This window comes from Drosophila gunungcola, assembly GCF_025200985.1.
Source record: "Drosophila gunungcola strain Sukarami chromosome 2R unlocalized genomic scaffold, Dgunungcola_SK_2 000004F, whole genome shotgun sequence".
NCBI lineage: Eukaryota > Metazoa > Arthropoda > Insecta > Diptera > Drosophilidae > Drosophila > Drosophila gunungcola.
The window spans coordinates 1939082-1963512 of record NW_026453167.1 but is presented as its reverse complement, the minus strand read 5'-3'; the positions used below and the strand labels follow the sequence as shown (position 1 = coordinate 1963512).

The 24431-nt window shown below is 39.6% G+C and overlaps 5 protein-coding genes across 5 annotated transcripts; 2 read left to right on the top strand and 3 right to left on the bottom strand.

Annotated features, from left to right (window-relative positions):
- Positions 1-728: 728 nt before the first annotated feature.
- On the top strand, positions 729-1327 carry LOC128253960 (60S acidic ribosomal protein P2). The gene has a single exon (XM_052982692.1). The coding sequence runs from the start codon at positions 829-831 to the stop codon at positions 1168-1170; it is 342 nt and encodes a 113-aa protein (XP_052838652.1). The 5' UTR covers positions 729-828; the 3' UTR covers positions 1171-1327.
- A 560-nt stretch (positions 1328-1887) lies between these two features.
- On the bottom strand, positions 1888-4618 carry LOC128253954 (dolichol kinase). Its single transcript, XM_052982683.1, is given in 5 exon segments — positions 1888-2331; positions 2612-3263; positions 3713-3820; positions 3822-4203; positions 4291-4618. Coding segments are annotated over 5 exon segments (1512 nt in total). The 5' UTR covers positions 4443-4618; the 3' UTR covers positions 1888-2113.
- A 350-nt stretch (positions 4619-4968) lies between these two features.
- On the bottom strand, positions 4969-10590 carry LOC128253952 (putative fatty acyl-CoA reductase CG8306). The gene is made up of 7 exons (XM_052982680.1): positions 10194-10590; positions 6832-7416; positions 6658-6767; positions 6437-6593; positions 6087-6380; positions 5272-5529; positions 4969-5215 (listed from the first exon to the last, which is right to left on the bottom strand). The coding sequence occupies exons 1-7, from the start codon at positions 10199-10201 to the stop codon at positions 5077-5079; spliced, it is 1551 nt and encodes a 516-aa protein (XP_052838640.1). The 5' UTR covers positions 10202-10590; the 3' UTR covers positions 4969-5076.
- A 783-nt stretch (positions 10591-11373) lies between these two features.
- On the bottom strand, positions 11374-22707 carry LOC128253950 (putative fatty acyl-CoA reductase CG8303). Its single transcript, XM_052982676.1, is given in 7 exon segments — positions 11374-11924; positions 11984-12241; positions 12773-13214; positions 13275-13731; positions 13733-13780; positions 15368-15727; positions 22619-22707. Coding segments are annotated over 6 exon segments (1632 nt in total). The 5' UTR covers positions 15662-15727; positions 22619-22707; the 3' UTR covers positions 11374-11791.
- Positions 16676-18361, top strand: LOC128253956 (uncharacterized). The gene has a single exon (XM_052982685.1). It carries the CDS (start codon positions 16948-16950, stop codon positions 18238-18240), a length of 1293 nt encoding a protein of 430 aa, XP_052838645.1. The 5' UTR covers positions 16676-16947; the 3' UTR covers positions 18241-18361.
- Positions 22708-24431: the final 1724 nt, after the last annotated feature.

Here is a 24431-nt window from a genome sequence, read left to right as displayed (position 1 = left end):
AGCTTAATTTTCGGGCCTTTAATTGTTTAAATATATAGTTATTTAGTTTAAAGGCCAAGCTTTCCAAATGCTGACATAAACTTACTGAATACTTCGTTTATATATTTATGGTACAATTTTTTAAATCCAAATGGTATTAAAGTATATTTTTGGAAGTAAGACGGTATTTTTTTTTATTATACGCAGTCACACTGACTTCTAGAGATGGACACTCAACGATGTTTGCTTAAATGGTCTTTGATGTTTTTCGCGAAAAGCCCAATTGATGTTTGAATAAAAATAAATTGTTTAACAAAATAGGGGCAACCTCCGAACGAATTAAGGGAAAATAAAATATAAATAAACGGTTAATTAATTTAAGGCAAGCGGTCAATAAATTAGTATATTTTTAAAAGTTTTAATTTTTCGGTATTTAGGTGCTCAAAATCTTAACCATGCCATGATAAACGTGTTTTATTTAACTTGAGTAAAACAAACTGACTGCGTAAGAAAAAATGGAACCGAACTTATGTGCACGCAGAAATATATGTAAAGGCAACAAATAAAATGTATTTATTTTTGTATAATAATATTTAATTAAACTTTATTGTGTATGTAAAAAGTACTTATAGGGGTGACCATTTTTCAAAGTATGCATGACTTATCGATGATCCCTGCCAAACATCGATATTACCGATGTATGGAAAACATCGATGACAGCAATGTGTTGCCCCACCTCTATCACCCCTACTTCCGCCTCTTTTTCGAAGACGACTTGCTAAGGAAAGTTGTGACTTTTCGTACTTTTTTGCCAATTCACGTTTCGTGTCAAGAACCCAAGACTTAAACATGCGTTACGTGGCTGCTTACCTTCTGGCCGTGCTCGGTGGCAAGGACACCCCCGCCAGCGGCGACCTGGAAAAGATCCTGAGCTCCGTGGGCATCGAGGTCGACGCTGAGCGTCTGACCAAGGTCATCAAGGAGCTGGCCGGCAAGAGCATCGAGGACCTGATCAAGGAGGGTCGCGAGAAGCTCTCCTCGATGCCGGTTGGCGGTGGTGGCGCTGTGGCCGCCGCCGATGCCGCCCCCGCTGCCGCCGCCGGTGGCGACAAGAAGGAGGCCAAGAAGGAGGAGAAGAAGGAGGAGTCCGAGTCCGAGGACGACGACATGGGCTTCGCCCTCTTCGAGTAAGCGGTTCAGCTGGCTCACAAAAGTGGCGAATATTCTGTGTTAAACACTTGCAAGGCAGAGGAGGAGGAGCACCGGCCATTGCGACCATTGTCTAGCCATCCGACGACCAATTCTACGAAATAAAGATCTGCAGTGTTTGCACTTTATATAAACCAAATGGAATTGTGTTTTCAGTGCGGTTTAATTGGTTATTTTCATGTATTTATGTGTCGCATATCCGTAACATTGGATGCACGTGTTGGTCAACATTTTCCTTGATTACAGTTCTTGGAATGAAGCATGTTAACTTAACAGTGGCCAGGGCTGGACTGTAACCCAACAGCGTCTAAATAATTTTATTCAGAATTCGTATTCGTTAGTTGGATAGTTAGATATTTAGGCATCTAAGGTAAAATATTATAGGCCCGAAGTTTGTAGTACTACTACCAAGACAACTTTGACCATAATAAGTATGGGAAGTTTTTGTAAAAGTATCACTCCTTATTTAGGACTTATTATATACCCTTTCAGAAGGAAAAAGTAGTATCTGACCATAATAAGTATATAAATAAATTCTCTCCAGGCGGTAATAAGCATGTTCACCTCTTTTTAGTCGATTTGCTTTACCACTTTCATGAAAATATATGTACATACATATGTACATATATGTGAACATAGGCACATCAGAAATTTAAAATGTGAACCAAATTAAAGTTAGTTAACAGAGCTAAATACCACTTTAAATAGGAATCCTTAGATTTATTGCAATATTAATTTTAAAAATTTTATCACTGAAATTATATTAAAACATTGCGTTTAAAAATTATTTTTATAATGTAACATTTTGATTGGTTGAAATAAAACCAATGGGCTAATTCTAGTACACTTAAATACACCGAGTAATTTTACAAATAAATACACCGAGGAATGTGATCATCACAAGTCATATACATCCATGCGGAGATTATGCCAGGCCAACAATCGCATAGAATATGAGGGGCAGAACTAGGTTGTCCACCTGGTCGGTAAAAGCCTCTACCAAAGCGGTATTCAATGCCGCAAAAATGGTAGCAAACCATTTCGCCTGAGTCATGCCCACCAAGCCGGTAATATCCAGCAACCATACGGCGAGCAGAATGGAAACCACAAAGGCAATGGTGCCCTCCAGTGAGCGGGAGGATTCTAAAATAAATGTTTATGAAAATTAATATAAGTTTATGAAAGACTATCATAACTTAAAAGAGAATATATATAAATCCTAAGCATTTGATCATAATCTCTAAAAAATTCATATTTTTACACATTGGAGATCAAAATCCGTACACATTTGACCTTGTAATTTCGGTTATTGTGTAGGCTTAAACTTATTAAAGATACTACTCTGAATACTCCAAAGATTCTTCGTATCAATTTTAAGTTATAACAGTCTTTCAGTAACACATATACATTTAGCCACACTCACTTCCCCACTTGTTGCGTCCCAATTTGGAGCCCACCACACTAGCCGCAGTGTCACCTACGCCCACCGCCAGGATTCCGGAGAGCAGAGCCAAGGTATCGCCTCCAGAGCAGGGACATGGCGTCATCCAAACGGGCATGGAGCAACCGATGAGCAGACAAAACGGCGTCAGAGCCAATTCTCCGGCATCCTTCTCATCCTTGAAGGAACGGAATGCATCGGACAGTCGCTCGGCGAATGGAGGAATCTTAAGGAGTCGCAGCAGCTCCAGGACCACAAAAGCAGCCAACGCCACTCCAGTGGCCAAGTACAGCAAGGCGCACTCGTAGATTAATCCCGGGATATAGACCAGCACAATAAGAAGATGGAATATCTTGCGAATGCGCGTACTGGCCTTTGAGGCGCTGCCAATTTGCCAGGCCACAGTGATGCATGTTAAAACCACTAGCAGCAGATAGAAGACCAAGATGCTGAGTCTATTGTGATCCCGCAGCAGGAAGTGGATGAGGGCCATCAGGGGAAGAGGTCTCGTCACCGGCATACAGGTCACAGCCAGCAGGAGCTGCAGCATCCACAGGTAAAAGCGGTACGGTTTCCTCAACGATGGAAATACGACGAGAGCCAGGCAGAATACCAGCAGCCAAAATAGTGCGTTCTGCAGGAGTAATAACAATAATTTATTAATAATTTAAAACATTTAGTTTTAATGGAACTTAAAAAGACTTAAAACTTATAAAAGGTAGCTCATTTTAAAAACATTTGAAATGGCAATGCAATCAAATATCAAACAATACGCGCATTAATTCATAATCACTCAAATCATAATAGTGAATTATCGTTATTATTTAAATTCCAAAATTAAAAAGATCACATTTTGATGATAAATCGATTTTCTTTACCATTTTAGGTGTAACCTTTTTAATTTGAATTTCACATTAAATATATAAGTAAATTAAGAGTGTAAACTATGAACTTAATTTTGAAATTAAAAGGTATACATCTTAAATTTTAATGTAAATCGAATTAGGCTTAAAAATTAGGAGTTTGATACGCAGTACATTGATCACAGATATCTAAGTTCCTCTAAGGGTTAGGAATACTTACCACCATGATCATGTTGAGGGTCTCAAATTCGCCAGTTGGCCAGGAGGCGCCACAGAAAAATCCGCAGAGTCGGTGGACAGCACTGATAGCGAAGAGCACCAGTCCTTGGGACAAAAACAGAGGCCTCGCCGTAGGTAAACGAACCCTCGAAGCCACGCAGAGTGTAAATATAGATTTGCTGGTACGCGGAGGTCATCAGGAATCCCACAAAGACGGCGAAGGTCAGCGAGGAGTCGGCCAGCAGATAAAGGCTCAAACTGGTGGTCACTCCGGGCAGCAGGCTCACCAGGCACTTGACCAAGATGCCCGTCTTTACAAAGGCATAGACGAAGAAGCAGAGGGTTTCCAGGGCCATTCCGCCGGCGGAAACCGTGAGGAGCCACTGCATCCTGGTAGCATCCTTATCGCAGTCAGGTGAGTCATGGAGCAGGCGCACACTTAAGGCCAACGGAAGTAGCAGGCACAACCAGCCACCGGGTCCGGCATTGGGTCTACAAAAGGGTCACAGATTAGATTCCAGGGTTATACAGCAGATAAGGCGGAACTTTGGACTCCCACGCTGGAAAGTAGTGACTCACCTGGGCGCCATGGCCTTCAGGCTGAACACATCGGCACCACGATGGGTGCTCCTTCGCTGGTGGCGCAATCTGCTGGAATGGCTGTCATCCGTGGAGGAGCCGCAGGAATCCGATTCGTCCGATTGCTCACTGTCCGTTTCTGGGCTCCGCATTTTTTTAGGGGGAGAAACTCAAAACATGACTTCTGCAAAAACTTTATCCGCAAATGGGTCAAGGTGATGGAGAAAATCCCACGCTTTTCTGCACTTCGGAAAACTGATGATGGTGTGTTTTGGATGCACTGGACCAGCTGGTCGTGCGTTGTTTTTGTTTTTTTGGGGAACTGTTGCTTCGGGTTTGAAATGCACTTCGGGATATTTAATAGTCCCAGGTGCGGTCACACTGTTAAAAGGTGTGCCCAGGCTCGAAGTTCGGCGGGAAGAAATCGATAAATTGAAATATTAGCTCAAACCTCTTTTAACTTAGAACACATAGAATGTATAGCTACCAACATATGAAGGAAATCGTTTGTAGGCGATGTAATTGATTTTGTAAATCAAAGTATGTAAATATAACATTTTTTTAAGTTCATTATATATTCGTAAATTTCTTAGAACTTCTCCAAACTAGTACTTCCCAATAAGAATATTATGCTTGAATACTGATATTACCAAGCTTCATTAATAACATAGCCCACTGTTTGTTTTCTTGTATTTAATATTGTAAAACCAAACCTCGTACAAATTGCATTTAGCATAAATAACATTGAGTAAATGCTAAACTATTAGGGGAATATTGCTCGGCGACCTAGAGCAGTCCAAATAGGTAGTAAAGCACGGGCAGGATCAGAGCCGCTTTAGCTCCCGAAATTCCGGTGAAGCAAACAATCAGCTTGAAGACTCCATACCAGAAGAGGAGCTGCAGGGCCACATGGAGACCCAGAAGGCTAAGTCAAGAGAATGGTTAATATCTGCTTTAGCTACTAATATCACAAATCCATACATTTTGTCCTTGCGACGAGCCTTTTCCAGGTTCCTGGGATGCTCCTTGCTGAGATACTGGCGAACTCCCAGAATAGTGTTGGAGAAGTACTCATCCCACGACAGTTCACCGATGTCAATGATGAACTTCTTCTTGTCCACCGGATTGAGAGTCTTGGAAAGCGCCAGTAACTTTTTGCTGTCGAAGTGCCATTCCGTGAATATGAATCGCTCCAAGGTATTCAGTGAGTTCCATACGTTCTTGTGCAGGCGAACCAAGCTAAAATAATAAAAATACATCAGATTATTTAACTTTAGAAATAGTTAAGAGCCATTCAGGTTTGCTATACAGATCACTTACAATGTCTACAAATAATTTACTTCTATAGTTGTAAACTAAACTATGATAATTTTGCAACCCCTGTGGAATTCTAATGTACTATTAAATTACTTTCAATTATAAAGTATAGCTTGAACTAAAACATTTATTCTTGTTTTAAGTTTATTTGTTTATTTTCTGTGTATCTTTTTAATTTCTTTAGTTATAAGTATAGGTTTGATACATGCATTCATACTTGTTTTAATTCATAACTATAGTGTACATATTTTGAAACATTGCTATAGTTTGGTTTGAGGGTCTGGTCCCTAAATATATGTTATTAATAACAGATAACATATGAAACGAAATAGGAAATGGATACATTCATCTAATGATTAGACCTTAATCTAATCAATCAGAGTTCAGAATTGAATTATATTTGTGAAAGTAATTAAATAAGCCAATTTAAGTAATTTTAGCTGTAATATACTTATTGACAATTTATAACATATACTCACATGGGCCTACCGCCTCCAATCTTGGTGACCAGATCCAGGATCACAGCGGGAATGAAGTGGAAGAGAATGGCGCTCAGTCGGAAGACCCAGAGGCTCTTGACCAGACGCAGATTGGGATACCAGACGGCACTGTTCAGTGGATAGTCGTGCAGGTAGCCGTTGATCTTGTCCGCCATCAGTTCGAACCGGAACGGCTTGTATGTGCTGGAGGTCAGGTGGAAGATCTGCAGTTCGGATGGTCGGCCTCCGTTTTTCGCCTGCAGTGAGTTCACATAGTAGCCGGTGGTTATGATTCTAGATTTGGAAAACAATGCATTAGACTAGCTTTAAAGAGTATAACAGCGACTTACCCATTAACCACCACATCAATGGGTATGTAGTCCATGATGATGGTGGGATCCAAGGGAAGACGACGTAGCACGCCCTTGGAGGCGCCCATGAAGAAGCCCTGGGGGCCATTCTTGGAAATAGTCCAACCAGGCAGCGGTTCCTTCCAAGCAGCGGTGACTGTAGTTTTATTAAATTTAAATTTAGTTTAGGGAAGGGAAGAAAAACCTAGTTAAATACTCACTCATGCTGGGACGGACAATGCCGCAGGGAAATTTGCTGGCCACATTGGCCACTTCGTGCTCGGCCAAATGCTTGGTGAAGGTGTAGGTATTGGGGTGATCCTTAAGTAGTCTATAACGAATTATTTATAACTAATGAACTGTTCTGAATATACAGTATATTATTCGCAACCCACTTTGGTTCCAGTTCCTTTAAAGCCTCGTCGTTGAGCGTCTCCGACAGCTGGATGATCTTCTCGGGATCTTCGGGCGAGGGATACAGCTTCTCCTCGACCTTCGTAAGATAGGCATTCACATAGGCGCTGGACACATGGACCAAAGCATCCAGTTTCTTCAGCTGCTGGCACAGCTCCACCACTCGCCTTGTGCCCCGCAAGTTGATGTTCGTGGTCTCCTTCAGCGATTGGAAGAAGTCCAAAGTGGCGGCCGAGTGGAAGACCACATTCACATTGTCGATCAGCGTCTGACGATCCTTGGGCGAGATGCCCAGATTCTCCAGGCCCACATCGCCCTCGATGGGCACGATCTTGGACAGACGGGACTCCAGCTGCAGCTCCTTGAACTTGTCGAACACGGAGTTCTTCTTCAGCTCCTCCAGTCGCTCCTGAACGTTCTTGCCCTTCTTCGCACGCATCAGCAGGTACAGAGTGCCCACGTTGGGAATGTCCCGCAGGAGTTTCTCCACAATGGTGACGCCCACGAAGCCAGTGGCTCCGGTGATGAACACATTGCGACCCGCATAGAAGTCTGTGATGGGTGAGCTGAAAATCGAAGAGTTTTTCAATCTATTTTGTTTGCATAACTACTACGACTATGTGTATTTATAGACGTCATAAAGATGAACCAAAACTTTCTCTCATCTCCCATTCAAATGGCCCCAGAGTTTCGTTGCTTACGACACTCGTTCACCCATAAAAAACCTTTGAGGGTGGGTATCTTAACAGTTTGCCTGGCTCAAACCTGTTTGCCTCGTTGGTTCCGAGTTCTAAGTGCCCTTTGTATATTTTCTAATATTTATCTAACTAATGATTTGTAAGCAGGTGTCGACTTGCGGGTCAACGCTGGAATTCAGATCCATCTTGTGGGTGTCTCTAGTTTCATGATACTTGGGAATGAGCACTCGACTGGAAACTTGTCGAGCGGTGAAGCTAACTTTCAAATTTTATAGTTTCAATCTAAGAAGAGCACTTTGCATATTTAGATACTTTCAGAATACTTTTTTAAGATACTTTACTTAAGTTAAAATCATATTTATCTAAATTTTTTGTATTAGAAATACTTTAATCAATTTAAAAGTAAAAAGTATTAAAAACTTGTTGAGTGATCTTGATCTAAATATTTTTTCTTGGAGTGGTTGATGATTTTACCTCAGAAATTTTTTAATCGGGGTAATACAAAAATTTCTTCCAACATAATTCCGAACAACAAAATTAGTTTGTTTTGCTTAAAGTTTATTACAGTTCACTTAAGCTCTGAACGCACGGAAAACCCCATTTCTGTATCGAACATTTTCTCAACCGTTTCGATTGAATTTCCAAACATCTGGGGGCTTCAACACGCAACATGATCATTCAATTAGCCAAGTCTGGCGCATTTCTCTTTTAATGACCTCCATCGCAGTTCGCTGTCTCCACTTTTTGTTATGCCAAATGATTTTATAATGACGTCTATTGAAGATGCTTTCTATGTTTTTTTTTAGTCTTTCCTCTACCGATCCGTGATATAATTTCTGCATAACAAATGACATTCGGATGGGAGCGACTGCTAATGCAACATTTCCTATATTTTAATATGCAAAAAATTAATGCAATTTTCGTTTGAGCAATTAAAGGAGACCCTCGAGATGACAGACACATCAGAGCACGATAAAGTGCAGCTGAAGCCGTTGCAGGTGCTCATATTAAGCAAGTCATCGTTTTGGCCAGGCTCACAGTTCAAGAGCTTGTTGGCAAGCTAAATTGAGCTTTCACTTTGGGATCCGAATATTCGGAGGGTAAAAAGGGAGAAACAGGTGACCCAATCAAGACAAATGGCTAATAACTCATAGATGAGATTTCGTTTGCTAAGTTTTACTTCTTCTTTCTTCGGTAAAAACTAACTTTCTTATCAGTTATAAATCAACTTTTAAGATTAGATTTTGGGGCTTATCTGGGGTAATTAAGTGGCCCGATTTATGGTGGCAGTGCTACTTGAAATTGGTTTCAAATTAGGTTTTGCTTTGCCTTGGAATTGTTATTAGTATTAAAATCAAAGGGTATTAACGGAAGTAAACATCTTGGCCAAAGAAGAGGAAATATTAAATAAAAAAATACAATGCTAGGGCACCGCTTTAAACATATTGCTTAATTCAATATCAATTGCAACAGTTAACCGCATTCCTTAACGAATGGCGTATAGAACTCCCATACCATTAGCTTGCACATAAACTTAAGTGCTTGCCCACCTCGGCAATTAAGTAACTCGACTTTGAGTAACTGACCCTACCAACTGCAACCAACCTTGTGGTGGCCCATAAATCTCTGCGAATATTATTATTAATACTCCCTGCCGTTCCGAAAATGTTTAGCAACCTGTCAGGATGCGATGGCTATAATATATTAAGATCTCGTTCCTCGTCGGTTCCTTTTTGATTCAGTAACCTGTAATTTTCCGCTTGATTTCCTGTCTGTTTGCCAACCACTGATTCGTTGACGTCAAACTGCAGAAAAGGGTACTTCATACGATCTTGAGAGGAGGAGGAGGGGTGCCAAACAGGTCAAAGTTTTAGTGAGAAAACTGGAATGCCTAAACCTATTTGCATCTCCCTCTATTCTTCTATAAGTTTGTAGACATTCAGCAGGCTTAAGAAAATTTTCCACGGTCTCAGGTGATAGAATTTCATTGGGGGAAGAAAGTGTCCGGCTTAATGACCCACTGTCAGTTCGAAATGAAGTGGAATCAGGCGCTAACGCGAGTGTTAATTATAATACAGTATGAATCCATTAACTTGCACTATCATTATTAAACGATTTAAAATTTATTTAAAGAATAAGCAATGTCAGTTTTTAGTTCAAATGATGTGACCTTTTTAATAAAAGTAAGACTTATGAAAGTATTTTTAAATTATGGAATTAAATTTATGGTAGTTTGAAGTTCAAGTTTGGGAAGAATTCGAAATTACTATTGCATTTTGACCTAAATAACTGGACCGTAAAGTCTTAATTTTTGTGATAAGTAAATAAGATGCATAACAGAATTCGGAATGTGGGATTACAACATTTATAGTATGTATAGAATAAGGCGCGGTTAAAAGCAAAGTTAAAATGAATTTAGACATGATGCACGATCGGTCAATTTCAAATGTATATATGTAGTATCATCCCTTCAGATATTTGTAGCATTTCGAACTTTGCACTGTCTTTCTAACCTAACAAAAATCGCTCGAAAGCGGAGAAAAGAGAAAAAGCAGGCCGAAAGTTGTCGAACGTGCTACCAAAAATTGAATTCAACTAAAAATGACCAGAAACCGTTGTTTTCAACCAAATTGAGTAAGACTTACCTGGCCATGGTTTCTCAGCAGGTGTGGTAATTGCCAATTTTAATACCCAGTTGCAGTCTATGTATGTATGTCTACCCGCTCGTCCGATTATTTTCTTTAAGACTAAAACTCAGCTTAGAACGTTGAAATTTCTCTTTTACACGTATTTCTCTTTCTTATCGGAGTTCCTTTTCTTATTTATTCCGTGTCTTTCTATCTTTTACTCCACTGTTTTTTGTTGTTGTTGTTGCGATGCGACTGTAAACAAAGTACCAACACCAGTGCAGCTGCACGTGTGTGTACTGCGGTGTGTGCGAGTGTGAGTGAGAGGCAACTGAATGGAACTGAGTTTGTCTCCGATCCTCCGATTTTCGAACGTTAGCCGGCAACAGTAAAACTTCAACTGAATCTTTATATCGTCAATGGCCACTGAAATGTGCTCGGCCAGAAGCCGAACGATAGCGAAAGATCATTTACTACGCTCCACGGATCGGCATTATTACGAAAAAACGATCGTCGGGTAAACCAGTTATCCAGCGGCGTCCGAAAAAGGGGTAGTCACATATAATTTATTGCCTCGTTAACCCCTCCACTTTCAGATAGCCAACCTATGTATCTCGGCAGATACGATATTGCCTACAATCGGTGTGTATTACTAACTGAATTCTCCCGAGTTCAGAAAATAGAGAGCAAGTCTCTCTCTATAGATACATCTTTTTTCTTAATAGATACTTTTTGTATGTTCGCGGGGTTGGCGCTCCTGGCGTTAAATTTTGGAACTCGTTGTGTAAAACTACACCATGTAAATTGACAGATGTAAAACCAACCCAAAATAAAATGGGCTCATACAGTCTTTGTCAAAAAATGAAATCTGATTTTAATACTTCATTTATTTTAAACATTATCCGTAAATTGTATGTTAACTAGGGCCACAATCGTTTTGTATTTGCAATCGAGAGTAACCCTAGATGTCGCCACTGGGTAATATAGAAAACTATGAACAGTCAAACTTCTTTAGGCTCGACTAAACTAAGCAATTCGGATGAAATTTTAAAAGATTTCTGTAAAAATCTCAAAAACGTCGAAAACAATAACATATATTGCCAGGTTTGTGGAATGATGTATAAATTGAAATGATTTTGTGCTTTTTGCACAGTAGTCATGTCTTCCCCATAAATCCATATTCCTCCAAGAAAACTCCTTCTTAACTTTTTCTTAATATTAAAATCATATTTATTTGAATAATAGTTACATATTTAATCATTTAAATTTTAGTTTCTCGCATTCTTCGACTATTTGACTATTAACCGGTTGATTATTACAACAATCTACAATTGTTCATTAGATTTACATTTATTGTTTAGTTAATGTGACTAAGTTTTGGGCTACTTTTGCATTGCTGTGTGAATAGATTGGTGTCTAGTGTTGCTTCGATTGTTAAGTTTTTATGATACACATTTCTGACTTGTACTTGGCTTGTGTAAAAAGGACTTAAAAGTAAAATACATGATACCCTACTAAGAACAAACTACGGATGGAAACGAACAACCATGTGCGGGAGGATCGGAATTGGAGGTTGAATATTGCACACTCCAGCGGTTGGCGATCCAGTGAGCGAGTTACAACCAGACGAGGAATCCCCAGATCAGGACCGCCAGCGTAAGACCGATCTGCATGCCCAAAGTTAGAGTGAGGGCGAAGTAGAGGACGGCAAAGATGACAACATAACCCGCATAGTACAGGAAATTGAAGCTGAAGAGAAGGTCACAAGGTCAGAAATTGTATGCATATATCGAGGTCCTTGTACTTACACCTTCCAGTAGTTTCGATGCCATTCTGTTGTCACTGCCGACTCCTTGAAGTAGAAACGGCGGATGCCAATCAGACAGCGATCAATAAACTCCGACCAATCGCACTGGCTGGCATCGAAATTGTACCGCCTTCGATCGCTCTCGGGTATTAAAGCTGAGATACGCAGTGCATTCTTCAGGGAGTAGCGGAAATCCTTGTCCAGGAAGTAGTCGAAGGCCTTGGTTCCCTTTTGGAAAACGCGCATATACTCGTAGGCTCTACAAAAACAATTTAATTTTGGGTTATTATAAAATTGAGTTGCTTAAATGCCCTTAGAATTCCCAATTAGTTAAAGCTTTAATTTAGTTCACCCCTAAATCCCAAAAGCCGAACTTCTTATAATTCAAAATATTTCTTTCTGGTTTTAAATAAAGATTAATCCAAAGGAACAATTTAGGAAAAATTAAATCTATAAACATTTAAAGGTTTTTGTAGAATTCGGATGCTTTGAGAGTCATTATAATTCCCAATTAGTTTAAGTCTTAATTTTGTATCTACCCCTAGATCTTAGGACCAGCACATATCCTCAAAATTTCTAAATAAATCAATCAAGTAGTAATACAGAGAAGTGAAAATACAAAAAACGAACCCTTATACTTCCCAATTAGCTTAAGCTTATATTTTTCATTCACCCTAGGATTCCCAGATCATATCTCTTCATTACATCTAAATGTTAAAGCTTTATATTCCATTTCTGTTCTCGAATAAAGATTTATCTGAGAACTATATTTTTTAAAAGTAATACTTACGTGTGTTGCGGCATTCCGATGCCGAATAGCTTCTCTGGAATGATAAAGACCATCGCTGGCAGCAGATGAAATAGATAGAAGAACAGATTGTAACGCCAGCCATTGCGCAACTTCGTGGCCGGCTTCCAGACGAAACTGTTGGGCGGATGCCGCTCCACGCTGTCGTTGATGATCGTGCAAAATTCGGCCAAATTCAGGGGATTCACCTCCCCCGAGGTGCAGTGTATGATTTCCGGCTGCTCCAGTTTCCGGGTGCCCACATACCAGCCCATGACCAATGACGAATTGATCACATAGTCGCATGGTATGATGTCGATCACAGCATTAGCACTTCCGCACATTGTCCGGAAAATTCCCTTAACAAAGCCGGCTAAGAAGCCGAGGTGACCAGAGTTCGCATTGCCCACCCAGCCCTTCATCGGGTGCTCCAGGGTGCCATAAACTGTACAATTGTTAAATAATTTAAATAATTTTTATCAACATTTCAACAGGCTTAACCTACCAATTGATGGCCTGACTATGGCTGCTGGCAGTCCAGACATTTCGGCCATCAGCAGATTTTCGGAGAGATTCTTGGTAAACGTATACGTGTTGGGATGATCCCGAATGTAGCCCTTGCACTTCTGATCGGTGAAATCCTCCCAGGCGGCATCGTCCTCGGCCATCTTCATCATCTCGTACGGATCGAATTGTGACTTGTACACCTCCTCGGCAATCAGACCGCGATTGTTGCTATTGCAGAAGGCCGTGGAGCAATAGATGTAGGCGGCCAGGTGCTTCAGTTGCTTGGCCAGCTCAATGGTGCGCATCGTTCCCGTGAGATTGGTGCGAATGGCGGTGCGCAGCGGGGAGCTGAACTTGATGGTGGCGGCACTGTGGTAGATCACGTTGACCTGCTCGATCAGCTCCTGCAGCAGCTCGGGCCCAAAGCCAAAGTTCGGCTCGCTGAGTTCCCCCACCAACTGGCACCACCTTGGCCAGCGTCTTCTCCGAGTATTTCTCGAAAATCTATTATACACAATAAAAATATTTACTCAATAAATTATGGTAATAAAATAATTATAAATTTAGAAAGGTCTGAATAAGAGAGTCAAACGATAGTTTGCAAAAAGTATTGTACATCGGAGAAAAAAATTATTTTAAACGAACAACCATTTAAAGCTCTCATAATTGAACGACAAGTTCTTTTGGTCAATTGGTCAAGTTTTTTGGTCAATTTAGGAGTTAGCTTTTGGACGATTATCGTTTTCGATATCGTTTGCGGTAATAATTGATTTTACGACTCTTAATTACAGACAATAAAAATTGATATAAAATGTTGTTGTATATATTGCAATGTGTAATAATAATAATAACAATACATAAAAATAAGTCTGTACAATTATTTACTATTAAAAGTAACCATTGATTTACGACTCTCAGTTACAAACAATTAAATTGTTATTAGGTAGATTAAAATCTGAAAAGAATATATATAAAATAAATGAGGGAAACAAAAAGCCTATAAATTTAAAAAGTCCTTACAACTATTAACAGGTAATCATTTATTTTATGACTCTCAACTACAGACAATTAAATTCTTATTCGGTAAGTTTAAATAATCTTTACATTTACAGGCCTAAACCCATATTATTTCTCTCTGTACACACGGATGTTGCAAATTAATTTCATTGCTGTTTGGAGGTCGGGTTGGTAACTATCCACGCCTACATTACGCCCCACAATATTATGATTGTTGGCGCTGAGTGTTACGGTTTCGGTTTTTTTTTACCATTTGGGAAATATTCGTATTCGTAAGTAAGCAATTTCTAAAGCAAACAACATTTGCTGTTAGCCGCTTTTTGTTACGCCATTAAAAATGCGTTTAAAAATATAATTAACAATATGTGAAGAGTCTCGTAAAGGGAAAGAGTCCAACATGATGGGAAGACTGGCTTTGTTGGGACCAAAATTTGAGTACGGTTCAAATGAGTATGTAAAAATGTTTCAACAAAGTATCAAGTGAGTTTAAAAAATATAATTTTCTGTGTCATGTTTTACCGATTTTAAATTATGTTTTTATAACGCTGAAGCTTATTATCTTTAAGGATTCCAAAACCATTATAAATGGAATTAAATAGTATTAAAAAGACTTTTTGAGTTTAATTAATTTTTTGAATATATACTCTAAAAAACGAAGTGCCAAGTCAGTATATAAAATACAAGTTTTAGTGCCATATATGACCGATTGTAATAATGCAACAATTTTAAAAAAGTAGTAAAAACGCTTCTTGAGTTTAATTAATTTTAAAATAGGTACTCTTAAAAGCCTCAGCAAACGCAGACCATTAAGATCTTTTGCATAACCATTTTGTTTGAAATTAAAAATAAAGGAAAGGAAAGAAAAATAAAAGCCGCGGAAGAGTTCGACTTTGAGGTTACGACTTTTGACAAATTAACGCTTCATAAAAAGACTCGTAATTGGCTTTAATGATACCCCATGTAGACGGCGCGTCGGGGGCAGGTTCGTGTCAGGGGGCGTGGCCGGGTGCTGCCCCTTTTCGGCTGACCAAAAATTAAAAAAATAAATACCTGGGAAAACGCCACTAGACCTACCGGCTTCTGGAGCAGTCGACGAATCCGCTCGCTGGGATCGAACTTGCGCTTGCCGCGCACCAAAACGTAGATGGTTCCAATGTCGGGATGTGTGTCCAAAAGAGCCTCTATCAGGACAGAGCCCAAAAAGCCTGTGCCGCCGGTGACGAAGATGTTTTTGTGGGCGAAGAATTCCGGAATGGTCAGCGAAGTGCTCAACTGGTGACCATTGAGCCGCAGTTTTCCGTTTCCCACAAGGCTGTTGTTGTTTTCCGGCGGAGAGGTGGTGCCGCCATGTTCCGTGATGACAGCCATGGTGTAGGGCTCGAGATTCGTCGGCGGCGCCAATTTGCTGCTGAGCGTTAGAATCGGTTGGGCAAGCTGAAAAGTACAAACAAAAAAAAATAAAATAAAAAAGAGAAAAGCAATGAGTAAACGCTCCGTGACATCGGTTGGTTCAAGTTCATTAGTCCAATCCAACTGGATCGCGACTATAAGCGACTATAAAGAGCCGGCAATCGAGGGCATTGCCGAAAAACCAGACCAAACTCCTCAGTGTGTCAAGTTGAGCTTGCGGCGGAAGTGCATCATAAATCTGTTATCAAAATTAGATGGAAGTGGAGTGCACACGATGCAAAAAGCGGCTAACCTCAATGGGTTAAATGCTGAATATTTAAGCTTTCCAAACTTTTCCAGTTTTCGGTATTGTTAAACCAAAAGGAAACTTGACTTCAGAGTTTGGCCGCTTTTGTGATAAGACAAATCTTAAAAGTTGCTTTGTACTGGTTCTGGTTTTTTGCCAAAAAAAAATGGACAACAAATCTGGCTTAAATTTGTTACATTTGCATTTTTTCTTTTGCCTTTTTGTTAAATCATAAATCTGTAATCAAAATTAGATGGAAGTGAAGTGCGATGCTTAATTAAGCTCTATTAGTTAAATGTCTAACGAAGTCTAGTACTTAATTTTTAAACCTTCCGTTTTCGGTGTTAAATATTAAGTAACCTTAAGTTAAAGGTATTGCGCTTTTTGGTGTATTAGCAGTTAATTTGTGAAATCTATGATTTCTTTCAAAAAATATACAATATGGCTTGTGGTAATTGCATTTATTTTAGTTTTTGCTTGATTATAACTTCCTGAGGATGTGGCTTGGAAATATAATTTCTGTGATTTTGTGCAATTTCTGGTTTTTGCGAAAAAAGTATTCAAACGAATCTTGTTTAAATTTTTAAACATTTAAAAATAATTGCATTGCGTTTTTTGATAAAGATTTCTTAAGGATGTGGTTTGCAGATACAATTTCAACTTCCAATTATAGACTCATATAAGCCCAGTAGGTCATGATCACCTCTTTGATTTTTGTGTTCAACTGGGAGAGCATTGCCTTTTACTTCGTGGGAAGAAGTCGTAACCGCTCACATCATTTTCCCAGTTTGCGAAGCATTCAGTTCACAAAATTTTGGTAAATCTCTTTTTGGAGTTGAAAATTGTAAGCCTTCAAAATTGAAAATTTCAAAATTCAGTTCGGCGTTTCCCATCAGACTCAGACACACACACACACGCATCAAAATTACAAGTTTTTTTAAGTATAACTTTTAGCAATATGAATACCACTTTAAGGGTTGCTCGATTGAGCCTGCATCGCTGTTGCCGTTTTGTTGGCCACAAGGCTAGGAGCAATGAGGCTTCCGGTTTGCGCCGATTACCGGCAGTTTCTGGCCAAAAGCGTAGATTTGCCGACCGATACACCTTCGATGACAAGACCCAGGCCCAAATCGAAGGTTTTAGAAATGATATGAGCATGGCTGAGCTTCCCCGCGAGTCGCCTTGGCGCGAAGAAAGTGCTGCTGATTTTCCCGAGCGTCTGGATGAGTTGGGCTACGAGTCGCACTGCAACGATCGTTTGTACATGGCAAAGAATAAATTTAGGGATGCCCAGGACCAGTACATAATGGAGCGCGAGGAGCGGCGCACGGAGGCGCAGAAGAGGATTCAAAATCATTTTGCGCGCAATCAACAGGAACCGGAAACAATGCGCCGCCGTGCTGTTCAGCAGGATCCCGTCGAACACCAAAAAAGGCAGGAGCAAATCATCGAGCAGAATCGACGCAAATGGCAAAGCCGCCCGGCATCGAGGAGGGAAACGAATACCTCGGGCATCACCTATCGCCCGGAACTGCGCCGGGAAAAGTATTTTGAGGAGAAGCAGCAACGGGAAACGGCGAAACGCAATCCGGGTAGTGCTGAGGATGCGGCGGAGGACCAAACGTTAGTCTACGATTCCAATCGTCCCACTGCCGAGTGGCTGAGAAAGCGCGAGGCGGCCAAAGAGGCGGAATACTGGCATTCCTGGCACACCTGTCCCAGCTCCCGGGATGCCGAGACCACGGAGGAGGTAAAGCCCCATCTGCGACGCAAGAAGGTGGTGTCCCATCCACCCGCATACCCTCGAGATGGTCAGCGACGCGGTTACCATCAGATAGTGCCACCGGTTTACCGGCTCAAAGCCAAAACCGTAGTGCTGCTGCACAAACGACGACCCACTGGCATCGAGAAGCAGTTCCACAAGTTTGCCCGCAAACAGGCCACACCCTGGCATCAGGATGTGGCACAGACCAATGCGCAACCACAGCAAAAACCCCAGGTGGTGCCCGAAAAGGAGGAGGACAAAAAGAAGCCCAAGCGCAAGGAGAATCGTCGATCCGTGGAGCCCCCAAGATTCCGGATGGTCGTCAAGAGTCGTACTCCGGTGTCGCGACCCTCTACGCCCGTTTGCAGTTACTCGGGGCAGTTCGACATGCCGCCCACCATTGCCGGACCCAGTGTTTACATGGCGGCACTTCGTAAATCCCTCGCCGAGACCTGCCGAAACTACTCCAGCGGCAACACCAACTAGTGCAGATTTGAAAAACATTGTCAATCGCCCCTTTAATTTTGAAATGTGAATACATTTGTCCGAGCTCCTCAAGGGGTTCTGGGCTATTATAATTACATTTAAAACTATTGACGCATGAAAATTAATTTTATAACTGGGGGTTCCTATTTGAAGTTGTTTACACCAACATTTAGTATGTAAACCAATTAATTTTAAGACGTAAGCTTAATGAGGTAGATAAGCAATCTTAATCTCTATGAATAAACAATAACTTCTGGAATGTAATGAGAAATTAAAACTGCCGCGCTATACTTCTACAATAAAAAGAAACAGGTCAATTAAACGTGCTTATAACTTGTGCTAAACGGTAAGAAAAATGTAATGGGACTCCCAAAGTTCCGTAACATTTTTTTATAACGAAACTTATTACTCTTTCATTAAAATTGCATTAAATATTCATAAAATCATCATATGGACAATGCCGATCCAACAAGTACTAGGCAAAATATTAACGTCGACCAGCACTGCAAGCTAATCCAACTTAAGAATCCACTTACTATTTTATGTACTATAAAATTGCTTTAAACTTTTATAGATCATATTAACAATGCCGACCTAACACATATAAGCCAAACTATTAACGTTGACCAGCACTGCTAGCTAATCCGGGATTCATTTTTAATTTTTCCCACACTTAAGCCCAATAAACCGTTTACTTAAATCACCGAATGGATTAGAGTGGCTAAGCTCACGTTAATTAATACCTCGAAAACTTTCGACTTGCCACAAGTCGACTTCCACAATCAAACTCATGGCCGTTGCCCAACACTGTTAACTGTACTTTCCCGCCGAACTGCAAAACCCATTCACAGAGCCGCCTTTTGTTCGCTCCATCCGAAGCCATCAATAGCTCAGCTAATTAATGGCAACTGACGCGTATATCCGAAAAAAAGGCAACCGAAAAGCGAAACGCCTCGAAAAAAAGAAATCAAACCAAGGTATTATAACCGATGTAGTTAGATCTATCACACTGAACACGGCACACGGCATGTTGCCCAATCAACCTGTGTACAGGTGGAAAACATAATTAACGAAATGCGTAACAATTTGTTGGAGGAGAGATTAATTCGAACATTTTCGTGTGATTCCGAATTTGTGTCAAGGCCGCCCAGCCGGAGATCTCAAGAGTGGAGTTGTCTAAAGAAGAGGAGGAGGCCTATATCTATAGGCCCACCAAACACCAACCACCAACACCAAATATATTTGGAGTTTGGTCGGGTCGGACCAAGCTCAGCTTAATGAAAATGCACGGTCACGGTCAGATCGCTGTTGATCTCTAGAGATCGTAGTCGTGCTGTGTTGTCTTCGTATGCAGATGAATTCAAACAATTTCTCCACCTTAAAAAATTGTTATTTCACGAGATTTCGGTGTTTTTCGGGTGCTAACACCCAGGCGCTAATTGATTCGCTTGTAATTGAGCAACCAACAGATCGCTAACTTTTCCCCAACCCAACACATGTTCGAAGGGATTTCGCTTTCGAAAAAAATTCCGCAATTTTACCTTATCCAGAATTATGCAAATTATGTTCTCCGGATCTGAGACAGAACGCCGCCAGCTCGATCAACATTGAATTTATCGCAGTTCAGTTAACTGGTTTCTTGGTTCGCTCTTGGCCTGGCCCTCATCCAAATGATTTGCATTTAATTTCCTCGAGCTCGGAGATTTAGAGATTCATCGCCATTTTGCCCTCACCCAGCAACATTTTTGACATATTTTTATCTCTTATTTGTAATACCATTGTTTGAGTTTGTAAAGTTCTTCGCTAGCTTGAGCCAACAGGTTTTTATCTTCGGGTTCTTGGGATTGACAGCATGAGTTATTGATGGTTTTTGGGAGGGCTAAAAGATCGTTGAACTTAATATTCTTTTTGGGTTATATAAATTTGGGACAAAGACCTTGATTTGTTTCAGATCTAAATCATTTTAAACAAAATATAAAGACTTTTTAGCGATTGAAAATGACAGCTTGGCAACAAAATATAAAAGTTTTGAAGGCAGATATATGTTCGAAAGGGTAATATTGCTATTTATTTAAGTATATATGGCTTATTACTACAAATAAAAAATGGCTCATTGAACGGAATGCTTAAAGATGCAACTAAAAAAAAAAAACAGCAAAATGCCCAAGTTTTCAATTTAGATATTTGAAAAAGTAATATGTCTTTTCATTTTAACTATATTTAGTTATTTAGTTATCTACATATCGTATATGGTTGGAATTTTATTGTTAAGATATAATTTTCTTAAAAGAAATGGCTTCATTGAAAAAAAGGCTGGAATCTTGCAATATTTTAAAGTAGGCTTAAGTGACAGGTGTTTGTTTTGTTCACTCATTGTAGAAGCCTTTTAGTTTAATTTCAATTATCGCAATTGAATATAGCCGCAAAGAAGAATGCAATGAAGCGCTTAAAGAGAGTCTCTATTGTTTAGGTGTTGGGCCCATTGCTCACCTCCTATTTTGCATTTTTACTGGAGAAGCACATGGACTATAGCATATGTAAATAAACAGTATATACAGATGTTGGCAGATGAAGCTATGGCCGTATGTGCCCAAAGATTTGCATAATTTAGCTACGTCTGCGTTTTGCTTTGTTCGTTATTTTTGTTTAGACAAATGACTTAAACCCAGCTGGGTTTTAAGTTACCCCCGTATGGGTGAGTATCTGTGTGCGTTACGGAGTATATACAAGCTTTTCTGCATATTAAATATTTGGAAATTTCTTTTGCAGCCTCAAAATGGCAAATACCGCATTCCGAGCCCTAGGCAAAAAAAATAAAAAAAACGAGCCCTAATGAACAAATTATGAAATCATAACTATGTTAGCTGAGTGACTCGGTTTGCGAGTGAGGGTATGCTCTAACTGTGACGAATTTTTGGGTTTTGTTTATGACTAAAGATCCATTTTGGTCACTTTCTATTTTACGACGAACAGATCTCTCTCATCTCGGCGTTCGCGCCATTGATTTCTCTTCATGTGCTGTTATGATTTTATTCCATTCAAATCGATTCGATTTGATTTGAACGTATTTTGCTTTATTTTATTTCCGCCTTGGCAACCAAATGTGTAACAATAATTCTGTTTTGCTTATGCTAGGCATGAACATACAGGGGAATTCGATTCATTGTGCCATAAAAATAGAGAGAGCAAACTCGCGACGAACAAATCGCACTTGTGCTGGGCATTAGCATTAAATGGCTGTGTAGACCTTAACATTGAAAGTGCCACAAAATAAATGGAAACAAAGCGGACTGATTGAACCTTTTTTCGGTGCGTAATTTTAATAATTGATATTCCGTTGAATAGCATTCTAAAGAGTCAAAAAATGAACTTGCGAGGAGAACTTCAATCAAAAGATTTAAGAAACGAACATTGTCTTGGCTTGTTACTTTAAAATTTTTTTCGTTTAAGTTGTTATGCCTTATGCCCATTAAGAAATTCTACACAACAATTGTTTTATTTATTTGTATTTCCAGAAGTTTGGCAAACCGGTTTGCGGCATAAAATTCGATGTTAGCCAAAAGAAAAAAAAACATAATATATTATGAAAAAAGTGTCTGACAGAAATTAGCCACGCGTCAAACCCAGGGACTATAAAATTAAATATTAATGTCAAATTTCAACTCCAGACAAATTACTTGAATATTAAACCATAGCAATGATTTTTTGTTTGTTTTGTTGTCCATGAATTTTCCAGCAAGTGCTGGAAAAACCGCATGGAAAAACTTACTCAATCGGTGTCGCGAAAAACTAATCCAACTCAAAAAACACAGGCACACACGAACTCACGCAAAGAGAGTGGCTGCTGAGAGCGAGGGAAACTGGAAAAGCTATGAAAACAAACATTTAAGTGAAAATCGAAGAGCTAAGTCAACAGCTTTTTCAATGGTTTTTCCGCAAAGCAGTAAAAAAAAACTAAAAACAAAACAAAGGTAAACTCAGTTTCATTTTGCACTTTTCTAACAACTCAGAATTCTTTCGTCACTTCCGCTTGAATTGTTGTTTGGCAATTGATTTGCAATTACCGCGATTATTATTATTATTATATTATCATTATGATTTTTTCACAACAACGCTGGGCGTTTCACATTGCACTTGATCGAAATATGGTTTTGTTGTGAAGCACGACTTGGGGCAGATGTTAAGGCGAAGTGCAAACTAACCAAAATCGTCGGGGGCACAAAAGAGAGATCGGGGGTGGTGATGGTGGTGGTTTTGTTGGTCACTAAGGAGGATCCGCTTTTAGCCAACTTGCTGCCAATGCCGACGCACGCTCACTGAAGACTGATTGCGGGCTCTGGAAATAATGCGATCGCAGCCAATGCTGAAAAGCACTCACTCGCACTCGCCTCACAGTTTCTAGTTTCTAGTCTCTAGTCTCTAGACTTCAGATTTCCGAGTTCAGCTCGCGAAGACTTCGGGGCACGTAATGAAAATCGGAACAGAAAACAATCAAGAGCCAGCCCGAGAAACTAAACCCGCAAACTCAGCAAAAATATAAATACGAAAAACCACCTGAGAGAGCTTTGAGTGGCCAGCGAAGCAACGAGGCCTGACTTTTTGGTAACTGAGAAAGCTGACTCTCCAAATTGTGGCTATTGCTGGGATCTATTACGAGTGCGTGGTATCTGTTGAGTGGATCTGGCAATGCCATTCCGGCCTGGCCAAGCCAGTGAGCTAACGTAAGCCTGGCCTCTTGAGCCAAAAGTTTGATTTGCGGGGTTCTAAATGCCCCTTAAAATAAAATAAATTCGAAATATTATCTGAAAGACCGTACTAATGTCACTTTTTGTCAGTCGTTTAACATCAATTTAAAATGCTCTTGAACTGTTGTTTTAAATTGCAAAATATTACTATATTGTGTTGATGTTCAAAATATTAAAGATACAATTTTTATATACAAACAAAATTAAAGAGAAAAAAAAACTGTTGTAAGTATCCAAGCAATTTGTTAAAAATACCTTCCATATAAATTTTCAAAATATGTGCTTCAAAAATATTATTTTGTCATGCGATAAACTTTATTTGAATTTAAATGCTAAAACTAAACTTTAACATAAAGCAATTCAAATGACATGCTGAGTTATTGGAAGACTTTTATGTTATAAACTCCAAAAATAAGTATCTTTAATTTAAATTAAACTCCCTTTTGCAATAATATACTAATTTGATAAACTATAAATCCACAACAATTTTGTTAATATATATAATAAGCAACGTTTTACAAAAATTATTTTGTCATGCTCTCTAAAGATGTTTAATACTTAGCCTTTAAATAATGCAACACAAATTATCATGCTAGAAAAAAAAAAGTTTATTGTTATTTTAAAATGAAAAAAAACACAATTTTTAAACAAAATCCCCTTTGCAATAAAAGCCAATTGTGCAAACTTTTCACTTTGTTACCTTGCTTCCTGTTCTTACATTTTCAAGCACACGAAACAGTTTGCTGACATCTCCATTTAATTGCGGCCAGGTATACGACGGTACATTATACATATTATGCTGATTTTGATAATTTGATTTCGGTGTCAATGAGGGCATTGTAAGGTAGGAAAATTACCGGTAATTTGTATGAGGTGTTTGCGATCACGCTTTCCATTGTCTAATTATGCAAAACGATTTGTTCAGTTAATTGATTGAAAGCCCCTGGATATCTCCAATGCAAAAATGCAAATCAGTCGATGGGGACCTTGGTATTACAAAACTGTCAGTTAAAAATATTTCCTATTCGCGGAGACAAGCTTTCTAAGCTCGTTCAATTGCAGTTGGCCAAAATGTTGGTTAAAAGCAAATAAAATAAAGTGGAAGGTACTGAAACCAGAGTTATAGGCCTAAGTAGCAATGGACTAGAGTGGGAATACATCTCAGCGGTAATTACAGGTGTGCGGGGATACGACTCTTCGCTTAACCGAAAAAGAAATGTCAAAATTGGCAATAATTTGAGCGGCACGCTAAGGAAAGTGGTGAGTGAATTGGGAAGAAGGGCTTGTAAGGAAAAGGAAATTGCGGTCTCAAAACAAATGGCTGCAAATTAGCAACTCAAAAAGATGAGAGCAAATATAAAAGAGGCTTGACAACTGCAACCAATTTAATTGACAAATTTGAATGAACATGGAAAAAAAATGTTTAGTTATGTTATAATAGCTCAG